The 21055-nt window shown below is 36.0% G+C and overlaps 2 protein-coding genes across 8 annotated transcripts in view; one reads left to right on the forward strand and one right to left on the reverse strand.

Annotated features, from left to right (window-relative positions):
- RUNX2 (RUNX family transcription factor 2) overlaps positions 1 to 21055 on the reverse strand; it is a 242607-nt gene that overhangs the window by 172033 nt on the left and 49519 nt on the right. The window lies entirely within an intron of this gene.
- Positions 1 to 21055, forward strand: part of SUPT3H (SPT3 homolog, SAGA and STAGA complex component) — a 548315-nt gene that overhangs the window by 580 nt on the left and 526680 nt on the right. For both annotated transcript variants that reach the window (XM_017878099.1, XM_017878098.1), the window contains exon 2: positions 12389 to 12489. In XM_017878099.1, the coding sequence (XP_017733588.1) occupies positions 12389 to 12489 (101 nt within the window). The remainder of the gene's footprint in view (positions 1 to 12388; positions 12490 to 21055) is intronic.

The following is a 21055-nucleotide window of genomic DNA, read 5'->3' on the forward strand; positions in this document are numbered from 1 at the left end:
CGGGGTGCGGGCGGGGAGACGTCTGAGAGCCGGGAGGGACGCAGCGCGGAGATCCAAACGTCTCTGGGCACCCGCGTCGGCCACGCCCTGGTCCCGGCTCTAGGGCGGCCGCCTGGGTCTTCGGCGTCTAAGCGGGAGTGTTGAAGGGAGGGCGGCTGTGGGAGGCGCTGACCGGGCGCAGCGCCCTGGTTCCGCTGCCGATTGTGGAGTTGCCTCTCGACTCCTCCCTGTTGGCGGGTGGGCGTGGGGTGAGGGGGATTGGGCTGTGCTAAGAAGCGGGGTGCGCGGGTCGTCTAGGTAGTGTTGGGGGTTGCCGGGGGAATCATTAAAGAGGGAAATTGTTGCTTTATGGCACGGCGAGAGAAGAGTTAGGTAGTTAGTGGGAGTGTAGCATCCAGAAAGAGGAAAAGATCCGCTGTGTTCTCTGTGGGGTGAGCTCACGTCTGTGGCCCCTGGGGAAATTATGTAGCTTGTCTTTGCCTTGTTTTGGTCTGTAAAATGGCGATCTTATAGCCTAGTTCAGAATTGTGAGGATTATATGAGAAAATACACGTTAAACGCTTAGAACAACGCCAGGTGCTGCTCAGTACATTTTAGCTCTGATTTTGCTCTCCATGTTTTAGGAGTTCAGAATGACTGTGACTTTATCTTCTCAGAGAATGAGGACATTTGGTCTCACAAGTGAGAGTGAAGTTATGAAGACAGTGATATGTAATATTTGACACTCAGACGATCCTGGACATGTTATTACTGTACACGTGGATAAATTAGCATTTCTCCACGAGGTTAATAGAAATGTTAAATTATTTCGGTAGAAAGAAATGTGTGTGTTTATATATGTGTATATATGTATGTATAGTGTGTATATGTATGTATGTATTTGGAAGGAGAGGACCTGGGGTCTTAATATTTGTGAAGGGCAGACTTTGGAAGAGGAATTAAATTCGCCCTGCAAAGATTTACTTGAAGGACAGAACTTGGGGAATTTCTGGTGAATGTTTCATAGAGGCTGAATTTGACTATGAGAAACAGTTCGTGAGCGTACTTTTCTAGAATGGAATGCACTTCATTGTCCTATTGGAAGTTTCTTATCTCAGGATATTCGGGACATTGGAGCGAAGTGTGCCTAAGTCTAGGCTGCACTTTTCAGTAGCAGTTTCTGCCTTGATGGAGATGTTCCATAATTTGTGCCTTTAGGCACTAGTGGTAGCCTAGGCACAGTGGCTCTTCAGCACTTGAAATATGATAAGTGTCACTGAGGAAGTTAATTTTTAATTTGTTTCGTAAATTAATTAATACATTGATTTACGTTTAAATACCAACATGTGGCCAGTGGTGGCTACTGCGTTGGACAGCACAGGTCTACAGTTTAGATTTTGAGAGTCCTTCCGAGTCTTGATATGGTTGAGTTTTAAATCAGAGAAGCCAGCTCTTTGGAACATTTATTGCCTTAGGGAATTGTAATTCTATTCAAATAATGCCTTTCATTCAAATACTGCAGTTCAGACCTTGGGTCTGTTAGTACTTATTTACATCTTGACAAATTAAAGCAAAACATTCTTTTGTCTCCTAGGTTGTACGGGTAATGCCAGATACAAAGAGCTATGACAGTATTAACTGGAGTTTTCTTTAAACATTATGGTACTATTTGTGATTTTTGGTTTTTATCTTTTACTACTTTGGTTGGTTTTCAGTGAGAAGTTTCCAGCTCTTTTATTCAAGTTTTGTTTTCTTTTTTAACCTTTCATGTAATAAAGCGATTTGAAAAATTATAACTCTTGAGCATTAGGACATTTTAGAACTAGTTTTGTGGTTATCCAAGTCTTTTGGAGAGATAAGTGAAATTAGGTAATAGATGTTTCACGAAATTGCTTTCCTTGAAATATGTGCATCTTTTTTTTTTTAAGCAAGTGTATATAAAGTCAAATATGAAAATAAAACTAAAAGAACAAACAACTTTCATAGGTAGTGGTAGCACCCTTAACCCTGGCCTGGTGTCTGTAAAATGGTGCCCTTGAGTCAGGCACGTTGGCTCATGCTTGTAATCACAGCACTTTGGGAGACTGAGGCCAGAGGATCTCTTGAACCCAGGAGTTCAAGGGTGCAGTGAATCATGGTCAGGCCAGGCCTTCCAGCCTGGGCTACAGAGGGAGACCCTGTCTCTTAAAAAAAAAAAAAAAAAAAAAAAAAAAAAAAAAAAAGATGCTCTTGGTCTTAAGGCTGAATATAATGGTTAGATCTGAAACAATAACTTAAAGCCCACGAGTTAAATCAGATGGAGAGAATAGCTCATAATGTACGAATCAGAATGGGGTGCTTTTATGGGTGACCATAATATCTTAATTTTTCTGAGACACTCATGGTATAAAGCCTGATTGTTCCAGCACAATTATTTAATTTAATAGAACCCCTTTCACTATCAAAAATGTTCGAATTGGGACCACATAATAATGTCACCCTACTGTTAGCCTTATTGGAACTTGTAATATATAGTTTTAGGACAGTTAACCACGTTGCAATATCAGAAATACTTTATTATTATTTTTGAGACGGAGTTTCGCTCTTGTTGCCCAGGTTAGAGTGCAATGGCGTGATCTCAGCTCACTGCAACCTCAGCCTCCTGGGTTCAAGCGATTCTCCCGCCTCAACCTCCTGAGTAGCTGGGATTACAGGCACATGCCACCATGCCCAGATAATTTTTGTATTTTTTGTAGAGACACGGTTTCACTGTGTTGGCCAGGCTGGTCTTGAACTCTTGACTTCAAGTGATCCACGCACCTCATCCTCCCAAAGTACTGGGATTACAGGTGTGAGCCACTACGCGCGGCCAGAAATATACTTTAAAACAGTGACAAAATACTGTTTATGTGTCTAAATAATAAGTGAGATACCTGGAATAAGGCCAGCAAGTGACTTTCCCATGTAAGCCACTGATAATTTAAAATTTTGCTTTGGATAGAAATCTTTAGCAGCTTGAGTTTTGGTTCCCTTGGAAGAAAATTATCTTTTGGTGAGGGTGACTGTAAAGCATTAGTCTGTGTCAGTAAAATCAGGAGATTGAATATTTGTGTTGAAATTACACTGATTTTATTTTATGGTGAGGTTGAATAGTGAAATCCATCAGGAATCTGATTATGTATTACAATGTTAAAGACTGGTTTTACTTACAGTTTACTTAAATAATGAAAAATAGCTACATGCATTATTAAGTTTATACTGAAGTGGGTAAAATATTTTATTGAGGCTCTAATAGACACTTGGTTTGAGTTCTCACTCTGCTGCTTCCTAGCCATGTGATTTGGGACAAATTATTTAATCTTCCTAAGAATACTCGGTTCCTCATTTATAAAATGAAGATGGCAATGGCTTCTGCTTCTAGGTTCATAAGAGGTTAATTTAAATAACTCATGTGATATGTTGGGTGCAGTTCAGTAACTATTAGCTGCTGTAGCCTTAAGTTTATTGGATAATCTAGAAGTGATAATAATGTTCTGAGATGTTCTGTGGGTTGGTGAACAGAGCACTAAGACACAATTCTGTAAACCTAGCTTTTGCCCTTTTCTGCCACATTTTGTCATTTCAGTTAAGGTATTTAACTTGTTAATATCGGAGCCTCAATTTCCTTATCAGTAAAATAAAATTAGTACCCAGCCTCATCCCACCTTCTCATTGGACTGTTGGTGGCATCAAATGAGAATTACGTTTAAAAATTGTCGTCTTTACAAACATTTTTATATTGAATTGGTTTTGTCGCATCTACCTGCAGCCTCCACTGAAGAGTGACCTGCAGAAGTTGTTCAGCAAATTTTGTGCAACAACATAGATGGTGTATAATAGGCACTATTACTGAAGACAGTTCTCTTTTACAACTAATATTGTAAGTCACAGGCGGGGTGTGGTGGTTCACGCCTGTAATCCCAGCACTTTGGGAGGCGGAGGTGGGCGGATCACTTGAGGTCAGGAGTTGGAGACCAGCCTGGCCAACATGGTGAAACCCCATCTCTACTAAAAATACAAAAAATTAGCAGGGTATGGTGGTGCATGCCTGTAGTCCCAGGTACTCAGGAGGCTGAGGCAGGAGAATCTCTTGAACCCAGGAGGCGGAGGTTGCTATAAGCCGAGATCGTGCACTGCACTCTAGCCTGGGTGACAGAGTGAGACTCTGTCTCAAAAACCAAACACACACACAAAATATTATTTTAAGTCACAGTAATGGTGCTTTTTTGATCTGGTCACAATATATTTTCTACAGAAAACAACCCCATACTACTGCTAAGGGAGAACCAACATTTTCTTGGGCACTTGATGTGTTCTTTCCATTGTATCTCATTTATCCAAACATATTCCCACCGAATAGGTTATACTAATGAGGCTCTTACTTTCTAGAATGGGTCTGTCAGGCTTTTTTGTACTGTAGTTCTCCCTTTGAAAATATCTGGCCCATACTTAATGGGTGGTGAAGGTTAAATAAGATAATGAACATGAAAATAGTGGCTGGCTCTGTGATTCATGCCTGTAATACCAGCACTTTGGGAGGCTAAGACACGTCCAGATTGCCTGAGCCTAAGAGTGATGGGCAATATAATGAGACCTGGTCTCTACAAAAAATTTAAAACAAAAATTAGCTGGGCCGGGTGCAGTGACTCACACCTGTAATCCCAGCACTTTGGGAGGCCGAGGCGGGTGGATCACCTGAGATCAGGAGTTTGAGACCAGCCTGGCCAACATGGTGAAACCCTGTCTCTACTAAAAATACAAAAATTAGCTGCATGTCTTGGCGTGTACCTGCTGCTTAGTAGGCTGAGGCACCAGAATTGCTTGAACCCTGGAGGTGGAGGTTGCAGTGAGCCAAGATTGTGCCGTTACACTCCAGCTTGGGTAACAGAGCAGAACTCCATCTCAAAAAAAAAAAAAAAAAAAAATGTAGCTGAGCTTGGTGGTTCGTGCCTGTAGTACCAACTGCTTGGGAGGCTGAGGTGGGAAGATTGCTTGAGCCCAGGAGGTGGAGACTGCAGTGAGCTGAAATTGTGCCACTGTACTCCATCCTGAGCAACAGAAAGAGACCCTGTTTCAAAATAAAAAGAAAATAGTACACTGTTTGGTGTATAGTAGGTAGGAGTTACTGAAAAGATGCTGTTGAATTCACAGGACAGTAAATTGAAATAATTTATGTGACTATATTTACTAAAATAACATACAAATATAAACCATTTAAAAAATCTTGAAATGTATTTTTGCAATTTAAATGCTGTAGTGGTTTTATGACTGAATTCTGTATGTTTCACTGTATTCATATTAGTCTTTATTAGTCATAACATTCTTTGAGGATATACATGTTTAACAATAATCTTTTGTGATGTATTTTCAAGAAGCTTTGCTTTTGCTTGAGTTTGTCATCATGGTTGGCACAAACTAAATGCCTAATATGTATAAGGCACTTTCCTAAGGGCTTTACATATTTTATGTAACCTAGGAGAGAAGTAATTTTAATCTCCATTTTGGAGATGAGGAAACTGAGGCAGCGAGGTGGCATAACTTGCCCAAGGTCATGTGTAAGTGTTAGAGCCTATAATTTAACTCCAGAGCCTAGCTCTTTACTGCTCCCATTGTGGTTTGGCATAGGCAGATATTAATATTTCACAACACAGTTCACTGTGACATACACATTGTGGAGGCCTTGTGGGTTAGTTATGATAAACTTTTATTTGTATATTCCTTGTTGTATAGTAGAAAGAACTCTGGACCAGGTGTCGGGGGACCTCAGATTTAGTCCCAGCTTGTATCACTAAATAGTAGTGTGTCCTTGGGCAGTTCAAGAAACCCCTCTGGACTTCAGTTCCTCACCTGAAAAATGAGGGATTTGGAGGAAATTAGTGATTTTCAAACTGTAGTTCTGAAGTCTGCTCAGATGTCTTTGGTTCCCTCCCACCAATTTGCATATATATTTGTCTGTTATAGTTGCTTATCCATCTACCTAAGATTTTCTTTTAAACGAAGAATTTCTTAACTGAGTGTTAAAAGTCATCAGTCTCCAAGAAAACTTAATGACCATGTAAGTCCCCTGACTGCTATGTTTACAACTTTTCAGTAATTTCACAATATTTTAGTGTTTTAGGAGATAGAGATCTTTTACTAATGAAAAAACTAAGACACTAAAATGAGAGGATTTTTATTAAAACATAGTATATCTAAATGGCCTGAATAATTCAGGTTATCAGCTATCTGGGATCAAAGGCTGTTGTTTACTGGATTTGTGATCTTCAGCCAGTCTTAGTTGGTAGAGGCAGAATACTTGTCTTGTAGGGTAATTGTGAGAAAAAAAAAAAGTGAGCTAACACAGGTGAAACACCCTTTATAAACTCCAAATTCATCTGTTTTTTTACATGCCTACAGTAAGTCCCCATTCCTTTTCTTTTGGTCACGTAAACTGTGTTTTTAAACACATCAGATATTTTGTAAATTGTTTAATACAGAATTCTCATAAGCTTTAATATTTCTAAAATGTGACTCGACTGGAAGGGAGTGTTGATTTTTAAGGGAGGTGCTTATTTTTTGACATCTTTGTCAAATACACTTACCTCTTACTGTTAGGAGTGTAATTGGTGCCAAAATCTTCCACATATCTCAAAAGTTAACCATTAAGCAACTCTATTATAAAGTTTGAGTAAAAACAACAGTGTTTTAGTGTTGGAAAAGTAAGTGTGCTCTGTGCCATTTCTCAGGGCTTAAGGATAATCTGATAGGCACATTTGCAGTGTACTTTAGGGACTGTTTTGCAAATAATTTTTTTTAAACTCAATTTTCTGTGCGAGTACTGCATATGAAAGCATATGGAATAGAAACTGAATATGAGACTGAAGAAGGAAGATATACTAGAAACTCCTGTGTCTCGTAGCAGTCTATCACTGGGCTCCTGTGTCTGTTAGTTCCAAAAGATGCTCATGTAGGATATGTAATGCTGCACAGTTTTAGCTGTTTATCATCTAGAGAGAAAGGATGGGGGTAGTTTTCACGTTTACAGGGTGTTTTGATATTTTCAGTTCAGATTTTTTTTAGTGCCCATTATATGCAATCCTGTGAGACAAATTATTCCTGACAGAGAAATTGAACTTATGAGATTAGTTGATCCTTATATCCTTATACAAAGTTCTATTATATTAATTATCCTTCTTAACAAAAATCTTGTGACCATGGCTTTTATTTCAGTTTTCTGCTTTACAACATCTCTCACAAAGCTTCTGCAGGTTTTTAAAATCTCCACTTGAATGTCTAATAGCTGTCTCAAACTTAACATAGCCCCAACTGAACTTTTTTTTTTTTTTTCCTTCCCAGTCTTCTGGATCTCAGTAAATGGCACCACCATTCAACCAGTTTCTGAGGCCCCAGAATTCAGTCATCCTTGACTGCACTTCTCTCACACCCCACATGTAATCTATCAGCAAATCAGTTCTGCTTTCAAAATATGTTCCAGAAATCTGACCACTTCTCATCATCTCCACTTGTTAAACTAATTCAAGCCACTGTCATCTCTTGTCTGCACACAACCTCAGTAACTTCCTAACTGGTCTTGATTGCACTCTTGCTTCCATGTAGTATATTCTCCCCGCTGCTGGAGTTATCTTTTTAAAACCTAAAACATTTCAAGTAACTTCCCTTTTCAAAATTCTCTAATAGCTTCACATTACACTTAAGTGAAATGTAAACTCCTGTGGCCTAAAGGCTTTGTAAGATCTGCCCTCTTGCTACCCCTGCATTTCTAGCCACACTGGCCACAGGATTTTGGTACTTTGCTGTTCTTTTTGTTGGGAAGTTCTCCAGAGCTCCCTTCCAGACCTTATATTAAATGCCACCTCCTAGTTGAAATCAACTTGTTTTTCTTATTTCATAGTATTTGTTATTTCCTCAAATTATATTTGTTTATGTGCTTGTCTCTTGCATTATAATGTATTTCTTTTTGTCTGACTTAGTCACTACTATATCCCTACCTCTTAGAACAGTGTTTGGCCTGTAGTAGGTGCCCAGTAAATACTTAGGTATGAAGAATCCAAAGCACTGGTGGTATTAGCTTTAAATAAGAGGGTGTCTTTATTATAAGAGGAGGGAATTAAGGGAGGATACACTGTCTTTGGTGGAGGAGAATGGAGGGAATGACTAAATGATAGCTTTTTGTTTCTCTGGAAGTAGAAGATGATATCAACTGTCCATAGCTGGGGTAGGGATTCACTGTGGGACAGAGGCTTATTCAACTAAAATAATTAGTATGCAGTAAAGTAGTTAATTTAATATTAAACTAATATAAACAAATAATTAGATATCAGAGAAAGAATTTCTTTTGTTTACATGTCTGGGAAGGTTTCTTGGAGATGGGCTTAGGCAATAGATTTTGGATGGGTTGACAGATACTGTATTGTTTCAAAAGGTATTGCAAGTAGAGAGAGCTGTAGGGGTAAAGGTTCAAAAGAACATGGGGTGGTTCTGGAGATGGTGAAAGTTTGATTTGACTGCTGTAGAAAAGGAGGCTGGTAAGGTCAGGTGGGACTGATTTGAGTTAAGTTTATAAACCAGGCTTTTTAGTACCTTCCAAAGTCCACTTAAAATGGGGCATATATTACTATACTGAGATTACCATTGTATTATTCTAAACACTAGGTCTAGACATTTTTATAGATATTTTATGTATTTTTTAATTTTTTGCATTCTCAGTGATTGACCATTTGGTATTATTTTTCACAACAGAAGAAATTTAGATCATGATGTAACCTGATTTTTTTTAAACAACAAAACTAAAACACAGTGTATAATAGTGTTGGCTTAACCATAATTGCTTCCTGCCTTTGGAATTTTATGAAAATAAAAATGTTCTAATTATAAAAGTTTTCTATTAATTTATATTATGTGGGATGTTCAGGTTATCATTAGAATTGAGACTGTAGATGCTCAAAATTGGTACATAGGTCTGCTGAAATAGTCTTCTTCAGCAGTATAGAAGATAAGATTAAAACTTCTCTCTTTTAATTAATGGGTTGACTGATAGTTTTCACAGTCCAGATTTTGATGATGTTTGGAGGGTGCAGAAACTAGTAGTAAGGTTCTCAACAATTTGAGGTCTTTTAAGCTTAAAGCTGTTTCATGGTATTTCTTCTGTGGTTATTTAGTCCCCCAAAATATGAGACCTAACTAGAAACCCAGTAGCATGTTCATTGCATTTTGTTTAATATACTTTTTGTGATTAACTTCACTACAATTAAAACTTTTTTTTTTTGATAGCAATATTTTCTGAGGAAAGGGGTGTATCCTTAAATTCCATAATTTTAAATTAAAAGATAAATGCCAGATTTTCTTCTCCGGAACACAGTTTTACAGGTGTGTTATAGTATTAGCTATTAGCTTAATGATCAGGTTTAAATACTATTAATCAGATATGAACTTATTCCTTGGGTTCACATTTAAACTCTGGCATGTTGAAATAATCTAGGTCCCAATCTGGACATCTGAATTCATTTTGTAAAATATGGCAAACAGATGCATTTTCAATTGAAAGCTGAAACAACTGCAGGACATTAACCCATTGAGAAGATTACAGTAGGTTTTCAGTTCCACGGTAACTGTATTTATTAGTGAAAATTGACTTGAGTGCTTCTGCTTTTAACAGACTTTTCTTTTTTAATGTCTAGAAGAAAGGAAATAGAGCATTGGAATGATAGGACTTTGATGTGTAAAGAAGTTAATGTCAAAAGAAGTTAATTATCTAAATCATCAAACAATGTGGGTATGGGAAATAATTATTTTAAAGAGTCTAATGAGCTATCAGCTCATCATGTCAAGAAAAATGTTATTCACCTGTTTGATATAAAAATTGACTTGACTGTGAAAGGATGATCATGGTTATAATAAACGAGGTTTGGGTGACTGGATTTGAAAATGAAAAAGGAGCAGATTGCTCCAGCAATGTCTCAGGACATTTGACCATGGGATAATCCCATGGAATGGCATGTCTGTCAAATCTGATGAGTCAACTCCAATCGTAACATTCTGGAGGCTGGGGTTACTACTTACTTTTTGAGTTTAACATGTTCTCCCAGATAGCTCTGTCAGCCTTCTATTGGGACAACAAGGGAACATTTTCTGAGGTCTTTGAGAAATCCAGACTCCCTTTTTTCGCGTTTTGTCCCAATTCTGCAGGACTGTTTATGGAAGTCCTTGGTTTCCTTTTTTCTCCCAGTCTTGGACTTGTGATTTTTTTTTTTTTAATCCAAGTCTCAAATGGTTATGTTTCTTTTCCTATATTATTTGTAGAGAAAGTACTTACTCCAAAAGTCTTTTTAAACAATGGCACAAATTTAGGCTTAAAAAATGTGTTGGTGTTTCTTAGCATTAAGTTCTTCGTATGTTTTAGGATTTTGGTTTTCAGGTTCAGTTTGAGTGGAACGTTTTTGTTTTCCTTCTCTTGCATTCTTGGTATAGTGGTTTTGGCCTGGCTGTTAGGGCCCTCAGACTAGACCAGAGGGATATTGGTATATTTCAAACCTAGTCACCTAGCTAGTGTGCTGCTTGCCTTAGATCTTTGTCCTGTTGCCTTCTCAAAAGCTTCATCATATAAGGCCTATCTCCATCAGTGATTTGTAGTAGCTTTTTTCCCCATCCTTCTTTTGTGGGGCCCAGCCCTTCCATCGCAGCCCTTGCTAAGTGACCCTGGTTTAGGTTCCCTTTATGAATTTTATCATTACCCAGAGGAGTTGTTAGATTAGAAAGATGTATTAAGAAGATAAATTTGGCAGCAGTTTGGAGAATGAACTGAGATGGAGATAGAAGATGTAGATTAAGAGTTTTTAGGGGGCCATAGCAGTAGGACAAGAGGGGAAGGATGTGAGAACATACAGAAAGTAGAATTTACTTGACTTTTTACAAATTGTAGGGTGCAGGAGAAGGAGTCCAAGGTTGTGACTGAGATTTTGAGCCCAAGTGACTAGTAGTTATAGTGATGTCATCAGTGAAAACTAAACTTACAAAGAAGCTACTTAATATTTGTTTAGTTGCATAGACGTCTTTTAGTAAAAATATTTAAGTTTTACAAACTTGTGTGATTGTGAAAAAAGGGTAATACATCTAAATTTATATAAAAGCTTTTAGCGGATCAAGAAGGGGAATTCTTTTTTCTTCCTTAATTTTCCCTGTTCATGGAAGAGGAAGTTCTTAAGGTCTGTTTATTATAACAGTTAACATTTATTGTGTGTTCACTGTGTGCTGTCAGTGCTGTTCTAAATATTTGTTTGTAATTCTCACAACAGCCCTAAGAAGGTGAGATTATCATTGCCATTTACAGATGAGGAAACTGAAGCACAGAGAAGTTAGGTAACTTGCCCAAAGTCTTAGCAAAGGAGCAGAGGTGGGATTCAAATCTAGGCAGTCTGACTCCAGAACCTGCCCTCTTAGTTTACTAAAAGTCCTCTGCACTGTTTTACTTTTTCATATGTTGTTAAATATCTTACATTCTTCTTCAGAATCTGCAAAAAGTATTTTAAGGAAAATTACAGCTTTGCAAAGTTTATATAAGCTTATGAAATAATAACTAACGTTTATTGAGCACTCCCAGTATAATAGTATAATAGTTGAGGCTTTACCTACTTTCATGACATTATTTTAATGTTACTTTGACTAAATCTTGCTAATTTTTTTAATACATTAAATAAAATGGCATACATTAGGATTGGCACCCAATTTATCATTATGCATCACCTTAATTTTATTGGGAAAAATGTCACATTTTAAATTGAATAAGTTATTTACCCATAGGATTATAAAATATCACAATGCTTTTAACCTACTGATTGACATTATTATTTGTATTTTAGGCTTTTGTTCAAATGGGAATTAGATTATGCTGTAGTTTTCTAATTTTGTATCTTTCAGCTGTGGAATTGTTTCTTTAAATGAAATCTTACTTGGAACCTTCATCTATCAACTAGAAAAGTCAGAGTTGTTGTGTTTGAAACTGGGGGTGTGTTGTGCTTGGGGTCCACCTGGAACTCCCTGAAGCATTGCTGATGAACCATAGGGCTCCCTGAAGCTCATTTTGAAAACCAATGAGCTCTAGTAAAATATGTTAATAAATACTGTTTTTACATTACCTATTGTAAAATAGGTGCTAAAGTATTTATCACTGAAGTGAGTAATTGGCCGACATCTTACTTGACTAGTTTTTTTCCACCTTGCTATTTCATTTGAATAAACAACATTAAGTATAAGTGAATCCGTTTTATGCAAAGCAAATCAGAAATTTAAATTTTCTCTAGTTTTGAAATAATTTATATTTGCTTTCTTTTTTTTTTTTTTGCATTTACTTATAGGTAGGTATGTTTTGTAAGCTTTATTTCTCCTTTTTATTTAGATGAATAATACTGCAGCTAGTCCAATGTCTACTGCAACTTCAAGTAGTGGAAGGAATACAGGGAAGTCTATAAGCTTTGCAGCAGAATTACAGAGTATGATGTAAGTATGTCCTTGCATGCTATTACTATTACTATTTTAAATTTATTCATGTTGAAAGGCAATAGACATAACATTTATAAAACTTGGGAATAATTTGTTATTAATCAAGCAAAATGAAATACTGTGATAACATTTTAAATTGCCGTATGTAGAGGCAAAATTGGTTAAAATGCTACAGTGGTACTGTATTTGAAAATGAGTATTGGTTCATCTTTATAAATGATAGAATGAATAATTATGTGGACATATTTGCTCTAATTATTATTTATCTGAGTCTGTGTTATGTATTGTTTATTTCTATTCTAGTTTATAGATTTAGGAAATTTTGAGACTGATTATATTCTTGGACGGTTGAAATGTTTTCACGTGGAAGGTCTTAGTTTTTCTCAACTGTCATAATAATTCAATAAGCCTAGTTTAAGTTAGTTTTTAGTTTTGATAATATTTGAAATCACTGTGTTTCAGAACATTGGGGAAAACCTAGAGCATTTAAAAAACAGATGTATTCAATCTTTGGGAAATTGCAGAGTCATTAAGATTTCTTAAGACTCTGTTCAGCTTGATTTCTGGTTTCTTGCATTAAGTGAAACTACATCTCTTGATTTGATAAGAGGTGGCACATTTATTAGAAATGCCTTTTGACACATGGTAGTTTTTCATTATGTTGGTTCAGGAGACAATTGTCTGTATAAGATGGGGGACCACATATTATAGTGCTCTTCTTTTCCTGTGGATTCAAGACTTATCCTGTGGATTCATATTCATACTCATGACTTATCAGGTAGTTTAAAAGAATATTTCTGTTGAAGGTTTAAGTGTCTTCCTCTTGTGGCTAAATTGATAGCCTTCATAGTTGAATTTATGTCACTATGTGACGATTACTGTTAAAAGGTAAAATGAGTTTGAGTATATGTCTTGTAATTGCGTGATGAACTTGCTTTATACAATATTGAAAACATTTAATTCAGGAGCTCTCAAAGTTTTTGGCCTTAGGATCCTTCTATACTTTTAATCATTGATGATCCTGAAGAATATTTGTTTATTACGGTTATAGCTATTAATATTTATTAGAATTTATTATTAAAAAAAATTTTTTTTTTTGAGGCAGAGTCTCACTCTGTTGCCCAGGATGGAGTGCAGTGGCACAATCTTGGCTCACTGTAACCTTCACTTCCTGGGTTTAGCGATTTCCTGCCTCAGTCTCCCAAGTAGCTGGGATTACAGGAGTGTGCCACCACACCCGGCTAATTTTTGTATTTTTAGTAGAGGCAGGGTTTTGCCATGTTGGCCAGAATTACTTAGGATTTAAAAAGAAAGAAATTTATGTATTAACTTGAAAAGTAATAAACCTATTATATGTTAATATAAATAATATATTTCTTATAAAAATATTTTAAAAAGCCCAAAAATTGATTGCACCTTTCAGATTGAGATGCCAATAAATGTGACATATTTAGCAACTGTATGAAGTGGAGCCTATATTTTAAGTTATGGAGAATTTTTAACGGGTTTTATGGCTTATATACATTTTTTGTGGATTAAGTTTTTTCATTATAGGTTAAAGTGGGCTTCATATTAAGAATCTTTTATGTTTATTATGTTAATTATGTTTAAAAATGCTAACTGTTTTAAAAGATTAGAGTTAAGGTGAAAAAATTCATTTTTCTGTAGAGCTGGTTTCATTGATTTACTTGATTTTTAAACTTTTAATTTGGGAATTTTCAAGCTTACAGTGTAATGAAACCCCATATATCCATAATTCTGGCTTTAACAATAATTGTGTTTTTCCAGTCTAACCTTTCTCCTACCTTTCTCCCTTTAAAAAAAAAAATGAAGTATTTTAAAGCAAATCCCAGACATCTTATTTCGAAATTTATAGTATTTATTAAAACAATATACTTGTTAGTAAAGTTAAAAACAGATGTCTTATAGCAGAAGTCAACAAACTATGGCCATGGGCTTGCTGCCTTTTTTTGTAAATACCATTTTATTGTACCATAGCCAGGCTTATTCATCTATCTGTTGTCTATTGAAGCTTTCATGCTCTGTGCTATACAGATATATTCATCTCTGTATTTGCAACAGAGACTATATGACCTGTAAAACTGACAATATTTGCTATATGGTCTTTTACAGAAAAAATTTGATAGTCTCTGATCTGTAAAAGATAGTTGTCTTTGAGAAGAAGGCTACAAAATTAAAATAAAATTAAAAAACCTATGTACCCACCAAAATTAAAATAAAATATTAAAAAAACCAAACTATGTTCCCACAAAATTAAAATTACATTAAAAGCTTGTAGAGTATTATTTTGTCATTTATACTTAGGAGAATTTCTATTTAGTGCATTTGATGGACCTTGGGCCATTTTAAAAAAACTGAGAAAAAATAAAGGCTAAATTCAGCACTTTCTTATTAAATACTTTTGCAAACATCTTCCCAACCAATGTACCTAAGCTGGATTCGGAATGCAAAAGTTATTGTTGGCTACAACTCTGGAAGAAATGTACATTTTCCTTCTATTTCAGACCTCATAGAGAGGCCATTCCTAATAGTTACATTCATCATTTATAGTTTGAAGTTTCCCCCCACTTATGAATTTCTTTATAGAACAGGGAAACAGAGCCAAAATTGGGAGAGTCTTTTTAAATTTACCAGTATTTCTATTGTTATCAAGATTTTTAGGCTTTTGATTGTATAAAATTAGACTCTCTAATTAATTCTTATGTGTATTTCAAATGAGAAAGTGTGGACTTATGCTGCTATGTTTATTTTGTGTTACAGTAATTTCATTCTGGGAATCCCTACTTTACTGCTGCTGTTCATCGTTCTAAGCCTTTTATATTGCTCCTTTCCAATCCTCTGCTGCTGTCTTCCCCATCCATTCACTATTAATGAGTTGTTGTTCTTTTGGCTCTCTGGCCTCTAAATAAGTAACAATATTGTAGTGTCATTTCTGGGGAATGGTTTCACTGAAAGTTGTCTAGTTGTCAAGCACAAATGAAATGGTCATGATCTGCTATTAAATATAGAACTGACAACCAATCTGTCCTAGTATTAGAGCCTTGGAGAACTTACTGTATTTTGAATTTGGGTGGTAAATTCTACCAGTGAAACATTTTTAACAGAAGTTTTGTTTGTTTGTTTGTTGGTTTTTTTTTTTTTTTTGAGAGGAATCTAGTTTTGTTCCCAGGTTGGAGTGCAGTTGCCCGATCTCTGCTCACTACAACCTCCGCCTCCCGGCCTCAAGTGACTTTTCTGCCTCAGCCTTCCAAGTAGCTGGGAATACAGGCATGTGCTACCACGCCAGGCTAATTTTTGCATTTTTAGTAGAGATGGGGTTTCACCATGTTGGCTAGGTTGGTCTCAAACTCCTGACCTCAAGTGATCCACCTGCTTTGGCCTCCCAAAGTGCTGGGATTACAGGCGTGAGCCACCGTGCCCGGCCTCTTCTTACATATTTCAAAGGAAAGGATTATTAATGGGTTGGGATGATAGCAGTTGTGCCTTACCTAGTGCGTATAACTGAGCATATTTGCTATATGCTCTTTATCACAGCTCCTTTGAATAACCTGTACTGGAATGGTCCAGAGGTTTTTCATTTTTAGGTTATTGAACTCAAGCAGCCTGTAAATTTGAAAGTGAAATCTTTTTATCGACATTACAGGTATTTTAACAAACTTCTTCAGAATTTTAAGTAATTTAAATGCACTTTGAGAGTCTTGATTGAGTTCTTCCTTATTTTACCCATTTATATATTTCCTGCCTTGTCATGTACATTTTTAGAGTTATAGGCCTGAGTATGATGATGCCAGGTTTCACAGCTCAGTAGTGCTTAGTAATTATAACGTCACCACGTTTTTAAAAATTGGGAGTTTTTGGGATAAATAGCAGTAACATTGAAAAAATCTTGTTGGCTGGGCGCGGTGGCTCAAGCCTGTAATCCCAGCACTTTGGGAGGCCGAGACGGGCGGATCACGAGGTCAGGAGATCGAGACCATCCTGGCTAATATGGTGAAACCCCGTCTCTACTAAAAAATACAAAAAACTAGCCGGGCGATGAGGCGGGCGCCTGTAGTCCCAGCTACTCGGGAGGCTGAGACAGGAGAATGGCGTGAACCTGGGAGGCGGAGCTTGCAGTGAGCTGAGAGCCGGCCACTGCACTCCAGCCTGGGCGGCAGAGCAAGACTCCGTCTCAAAAAAAAAAAAGAAAAAATCTTGTTTACATGTTACTTTTATATTGTAAGAATTCTTCCAAATGAAAATTTCATCCTTATCTAACATCCAGAAATTTAAAAAAGTTTAATCAGAGTTTGCTTACATATAATAAAATACATTTTAAATTGTACAATTCTGCAATTTTGCATTTTAAAAAATTACCTTTGTATTTTGAGATGGGGTCTCTATGTTGCCCAGGCTGATCTTGAACTCCTAGGCACAAGTGACCCTCCTGCCCCTGTCTTCCAAGTAGCTTAGACTACAGGATTGTGCCACTGTGCCCAGCTAAAAATCATTTACTGAGTCCTTCTTATATGGCAGGAACTGAATGCCTTCAAGAGGCATATAGTCTAGCAGTAGAGAAGGAGACAAGTATTTGTAATGAAATAGGATGCGAAAAATTCCATGGTAGTACAAAGGAGGGAACGAGGAGCTCTTCTGAGGATAAGCTACCTACGTTTAGGTCTGTAGTTCTGTGCGCTTCCTGGAATGTCTGTTGAGTATTCTGTGAGCACCTTGAATTTAGAATGTCCAAAACTGAACTAATAATTTTCTCAGTAAGATTTGCTACTTCTCCTGAGTGTGTTTGGGATAAATAGCAATGACCGTTTATTCACTGCTGCACTATACTAGAGCTTTGTTTTATATGTGAAATGGTATCATTTGACTATTTTTTAAGTATTATGAAGATATGAGCTGTGAAAGAATGTGTGCCCCCTTCATCTAACTTTAGAGAGCCCTGATATGTATAGTCTGTGAATTTTGGTAGACGGGTTTTAAGCTAACACAGGCTTCCTTCAAATATTGTTTCCCTGGTTCATTTAAGTTTTTTAGGAAACTGGAAGAAAGAAAACTCCTGAAGGTAAAAGTACGAACATACTATAATTCCAAAGGTACTTTAATAATATCAGTGATAAGGATGAATGCTTGTATAGAGCATGCTGTGTACCAGACACTCTCTTGAGTACTTCCCATATGCCATTTCATTTCATCCTCACACAACTCTGTGAGGGTAGATGCTATTATTCCTCTTTTATAGATGAAAGAATAGAGACACAAAGGTTGAGTAACTCACCAAATATTGTCCTATAGTCAGTGGCAAATTCTGGATTAAAGCCAGAAAGTCTGACTCCAGATTCCGTGCTCTTGACACTTATGCTAAACTACATTTCAATTAATAAACTTTTTATTTTTATTTACAAAATTTAGTTTATAAATTAACTTTTAACAGTTTATGTGTGACTATTGTGCTATAATGAAATAAAATGTGAAAGCTGAATGTTTCTTCAGTTGATTGCTTGGTTATTAGTAACGAGGTCCCAGGTGATCCTCCTGCCTCAGCAAGTAGCTGGAACTACAGGCGTGGGTCACCACACCTGGCTGATTTTTGTATTGTTTTGTAGAGGCAGGATTTTGCCATGTTGCTCAGGCTGATCTTGAACTCCTTGGCTCAAGTGATCCTCCCACCTTGACCTCCAGAGTGTTGGGATTAGAAGCATGAGCATCTGTGCCCAGCCTGTCATTTTTATATTATCATAGCATTTGTTGCAGTTTCCTGTATCTTAACAACAAATTTTTTTCAGCAAGGGCATATCAGTAACTAAAAGAAAGGATAATTTTCATGGAAATTCTATACTTACCATATACTCCTTATTAGATGCTCATATTTGTGTTATTTCATGATTTTGGATATAAATATGGCCATATTATTTGAATATTTAAATGTCTATCCTACTTTTATGTTTTATCACTGTTAAATAATCGTTGATCTTAATTCCTCATATTTAAATTACACTAAAATATGTGGTAAACTTACCCATTTACTTTTTGTGAAATGCATCTGTTTGGGATATGCTTTAGTTTATAACTATAATAGTAATCAGGAATGTTTTCAAATTGTAATGTAAGAATATGTATTAAGGCAGATTTCCTGAGGGTGAGAATATGTATAAAAGCAGATTGAGAACATAAAAACACTGCGTAATGTCTTTTTTCCTTTCAGGAATGAAATAGGAAATCTTTAAGTTTCTAGATGCAGTTAAATTAATTGCTTGTGTTAAAAAATGTCATTTTATAAATGTGGCTAAATAAAATAATTTATTTTTTTTTAAATATTACTATCAATTCTCTCACAAGAAGGTAATCATTAGAACTTTTAGTTTAGGATTATATGTGTAATTACCAGGGAAAAAAGTATCTTGCTTACTTATAGAAATGAATTCTTGAAATTCAGGTAAATGAAGTTATTTGAGTAATTCTGTGATGAAAATCCTTAGTTATATGGGGAAAAATAGGTAAAAATTCACAGATCCATCAGCCTAAAATTGCAGTATAGTTGCTGATTATCACACTGGAGAGTGGCAATCCTTGTTCTGAACTAATTTGATGGTAGAGCCAGGCTGTAATTGATGTATAGCTATTTATAGTCTTTTCTTAATTTTAGAGTGAATGTTCATACATTTCACTATGTTCCTCAGTACTTCTCTAGACTCTACTGAAAGTGTTATGTGATTTATGTACAGTATTAACTTTCAAAAATCTGAAAACTTTGTATTCTGAAATTCATGTTTCAGATAAGAGATTGTGAACTTGTATCTACCTCACAGGGTTAGTACGAAGATTAAATGAGCTGATTGAATTAAAACACATAGTATAGTTCCTGGCAGATGATAAACATTGTGCTATTGTTACCATCACCTTTGTAAAAAATAAATATCATCATCAACACACTGATTAAGGAGTTTATAAAAAGTAATTCAAGTATGGGGGAAATATTTGCAATTTAATGGGAAGAATTTCATAATTATAGAGAAGAAAGGATTTGTCTGCATTATAGCATGCTGTAGAACTTTCCACAGTGATAGAAATTTTATTTCTTTTTTGTCCAGTGTGATAGCCACTAGCCACATGTACCTATTGAGTATATTAAATAAGCCGGGCAGCTGAGCAACTGAATTGTAAATTTTATTTAAGTTTAGCCATAAACTTAGCAAATAGCTACCATATTGGGCAGCACAGAAGAAATATAGTAAATAGAAATTATATATAGAATGCTTCTTTTCTGGGTTGCATGTGTTATATTTTTATTGAGATTGGGAAAAATACATTTTACATGTTATAACCTGTTTTTACATTTGATTTTAACGCAGTCGTTGATCTACTTTTTTGCCCTCTCTCTTTTTTAAGTTGTCATTGTCCCACAGTTCTTTATAGCTTTGAAGATGTTAATTTTTGGCTACTTTGGCAAGTCAGATTTGATTGAGAAGTTTAATATTACATTTATGTTCCATTTTTTAGAAAGTATGAATAATAAAGAAATGTGTTTAGTTTCTTAAAAATGATCTTTTGTGAATGTATGTTCTCTCTCTCTATATATATATATACACACACACACACACACACTTAGTCTTTCTGAAAAATCCTATGACTGTAGCTCTGAATGTATTGTATTACACTTGATTATCATGTCAGCATATATAATTGAATATGTAATGTCATCATGAGTTTTAGGTACTTATTTTTATGTAGCTAGATTTGCAAAATTTCTGGTAGCTGTGAAATTAGCAATATGTTATGAAGTGTTCTAGCAATTCATTATTTTTATTATGGTGATATTTTGAAAACCTGTTAATTTAAATGTACCAGCTTCAAAATTTATCTTTAGAAAAGTGGGGCGAGGTGTGGTGGCTCATGTCTATAATCCCAGCACTTGGGAGGACTGAAGTCGGGGGATCTCTTGAGGCCAGGAGTTTTGAGACTAGCCTGGGCAACATACTTGAGATGCTGTCTCTACAGAAAATAAAACTAAAAGCAGTTATCTGGGCCCTGTAGTCCCAGCTACTTGGGAGGCTGAGGCAAGAGGATCACTTTCATCTAGGAGGTCAGGGCTGCAGTGAACCATGATCCTGCCACTGTTCTCCAGCCTGGGTAACACAGTGAGACTGTCTCAAAAAAGAAAAAATAAAAAAGGTACTAGATAAAAATGAATTCTTCATTACTAAAAATAGAGAGTGGTCAGTAATTTTAGATAGGAAATTAATATTTGATGCCTATGATTATATATTGATTTGCCTCCTTACAGTAAATTCTGTAAATTAAAAAGGTGAGTGTAATTTTAGAAAAGAATAGTAAATTCTTAATATAGAGGAATAAATCTTGTTGATTTTGACTTTTTGCTGGTTCTGAAGTCCCATGATAGTTAAGTTTGCCAAAGCACAGTTTTGATTATCTCTAGATGTGAGACTGGTGGGCACTTTTACATTACAGCCAAAGAAATGAGAATTGGGCCAGGTGAGGTGGCTCACGCCTATAATCCCAGCACTTTGGGAGGCTAAGGTGGGCAGATCAC

The sequence above is a fragment of the Rhinopithecus bieti genome, unplaced genomic scaffold, assembly GCF_001698545.2.
Source record: "Rhinopithecus bieti isolate Rb0 unplaced genomic scaffold, ASM169854v2 scaffold_9981, whole genome shotgun sequence".
Taxonomy (NCBI): domain Eukaryota; kingdom Metazoa; phylum Chordata; class Mammalia; order Primates; family Cercopithecidae; genus Rhinopithecus; species Rhinopithecus bieti.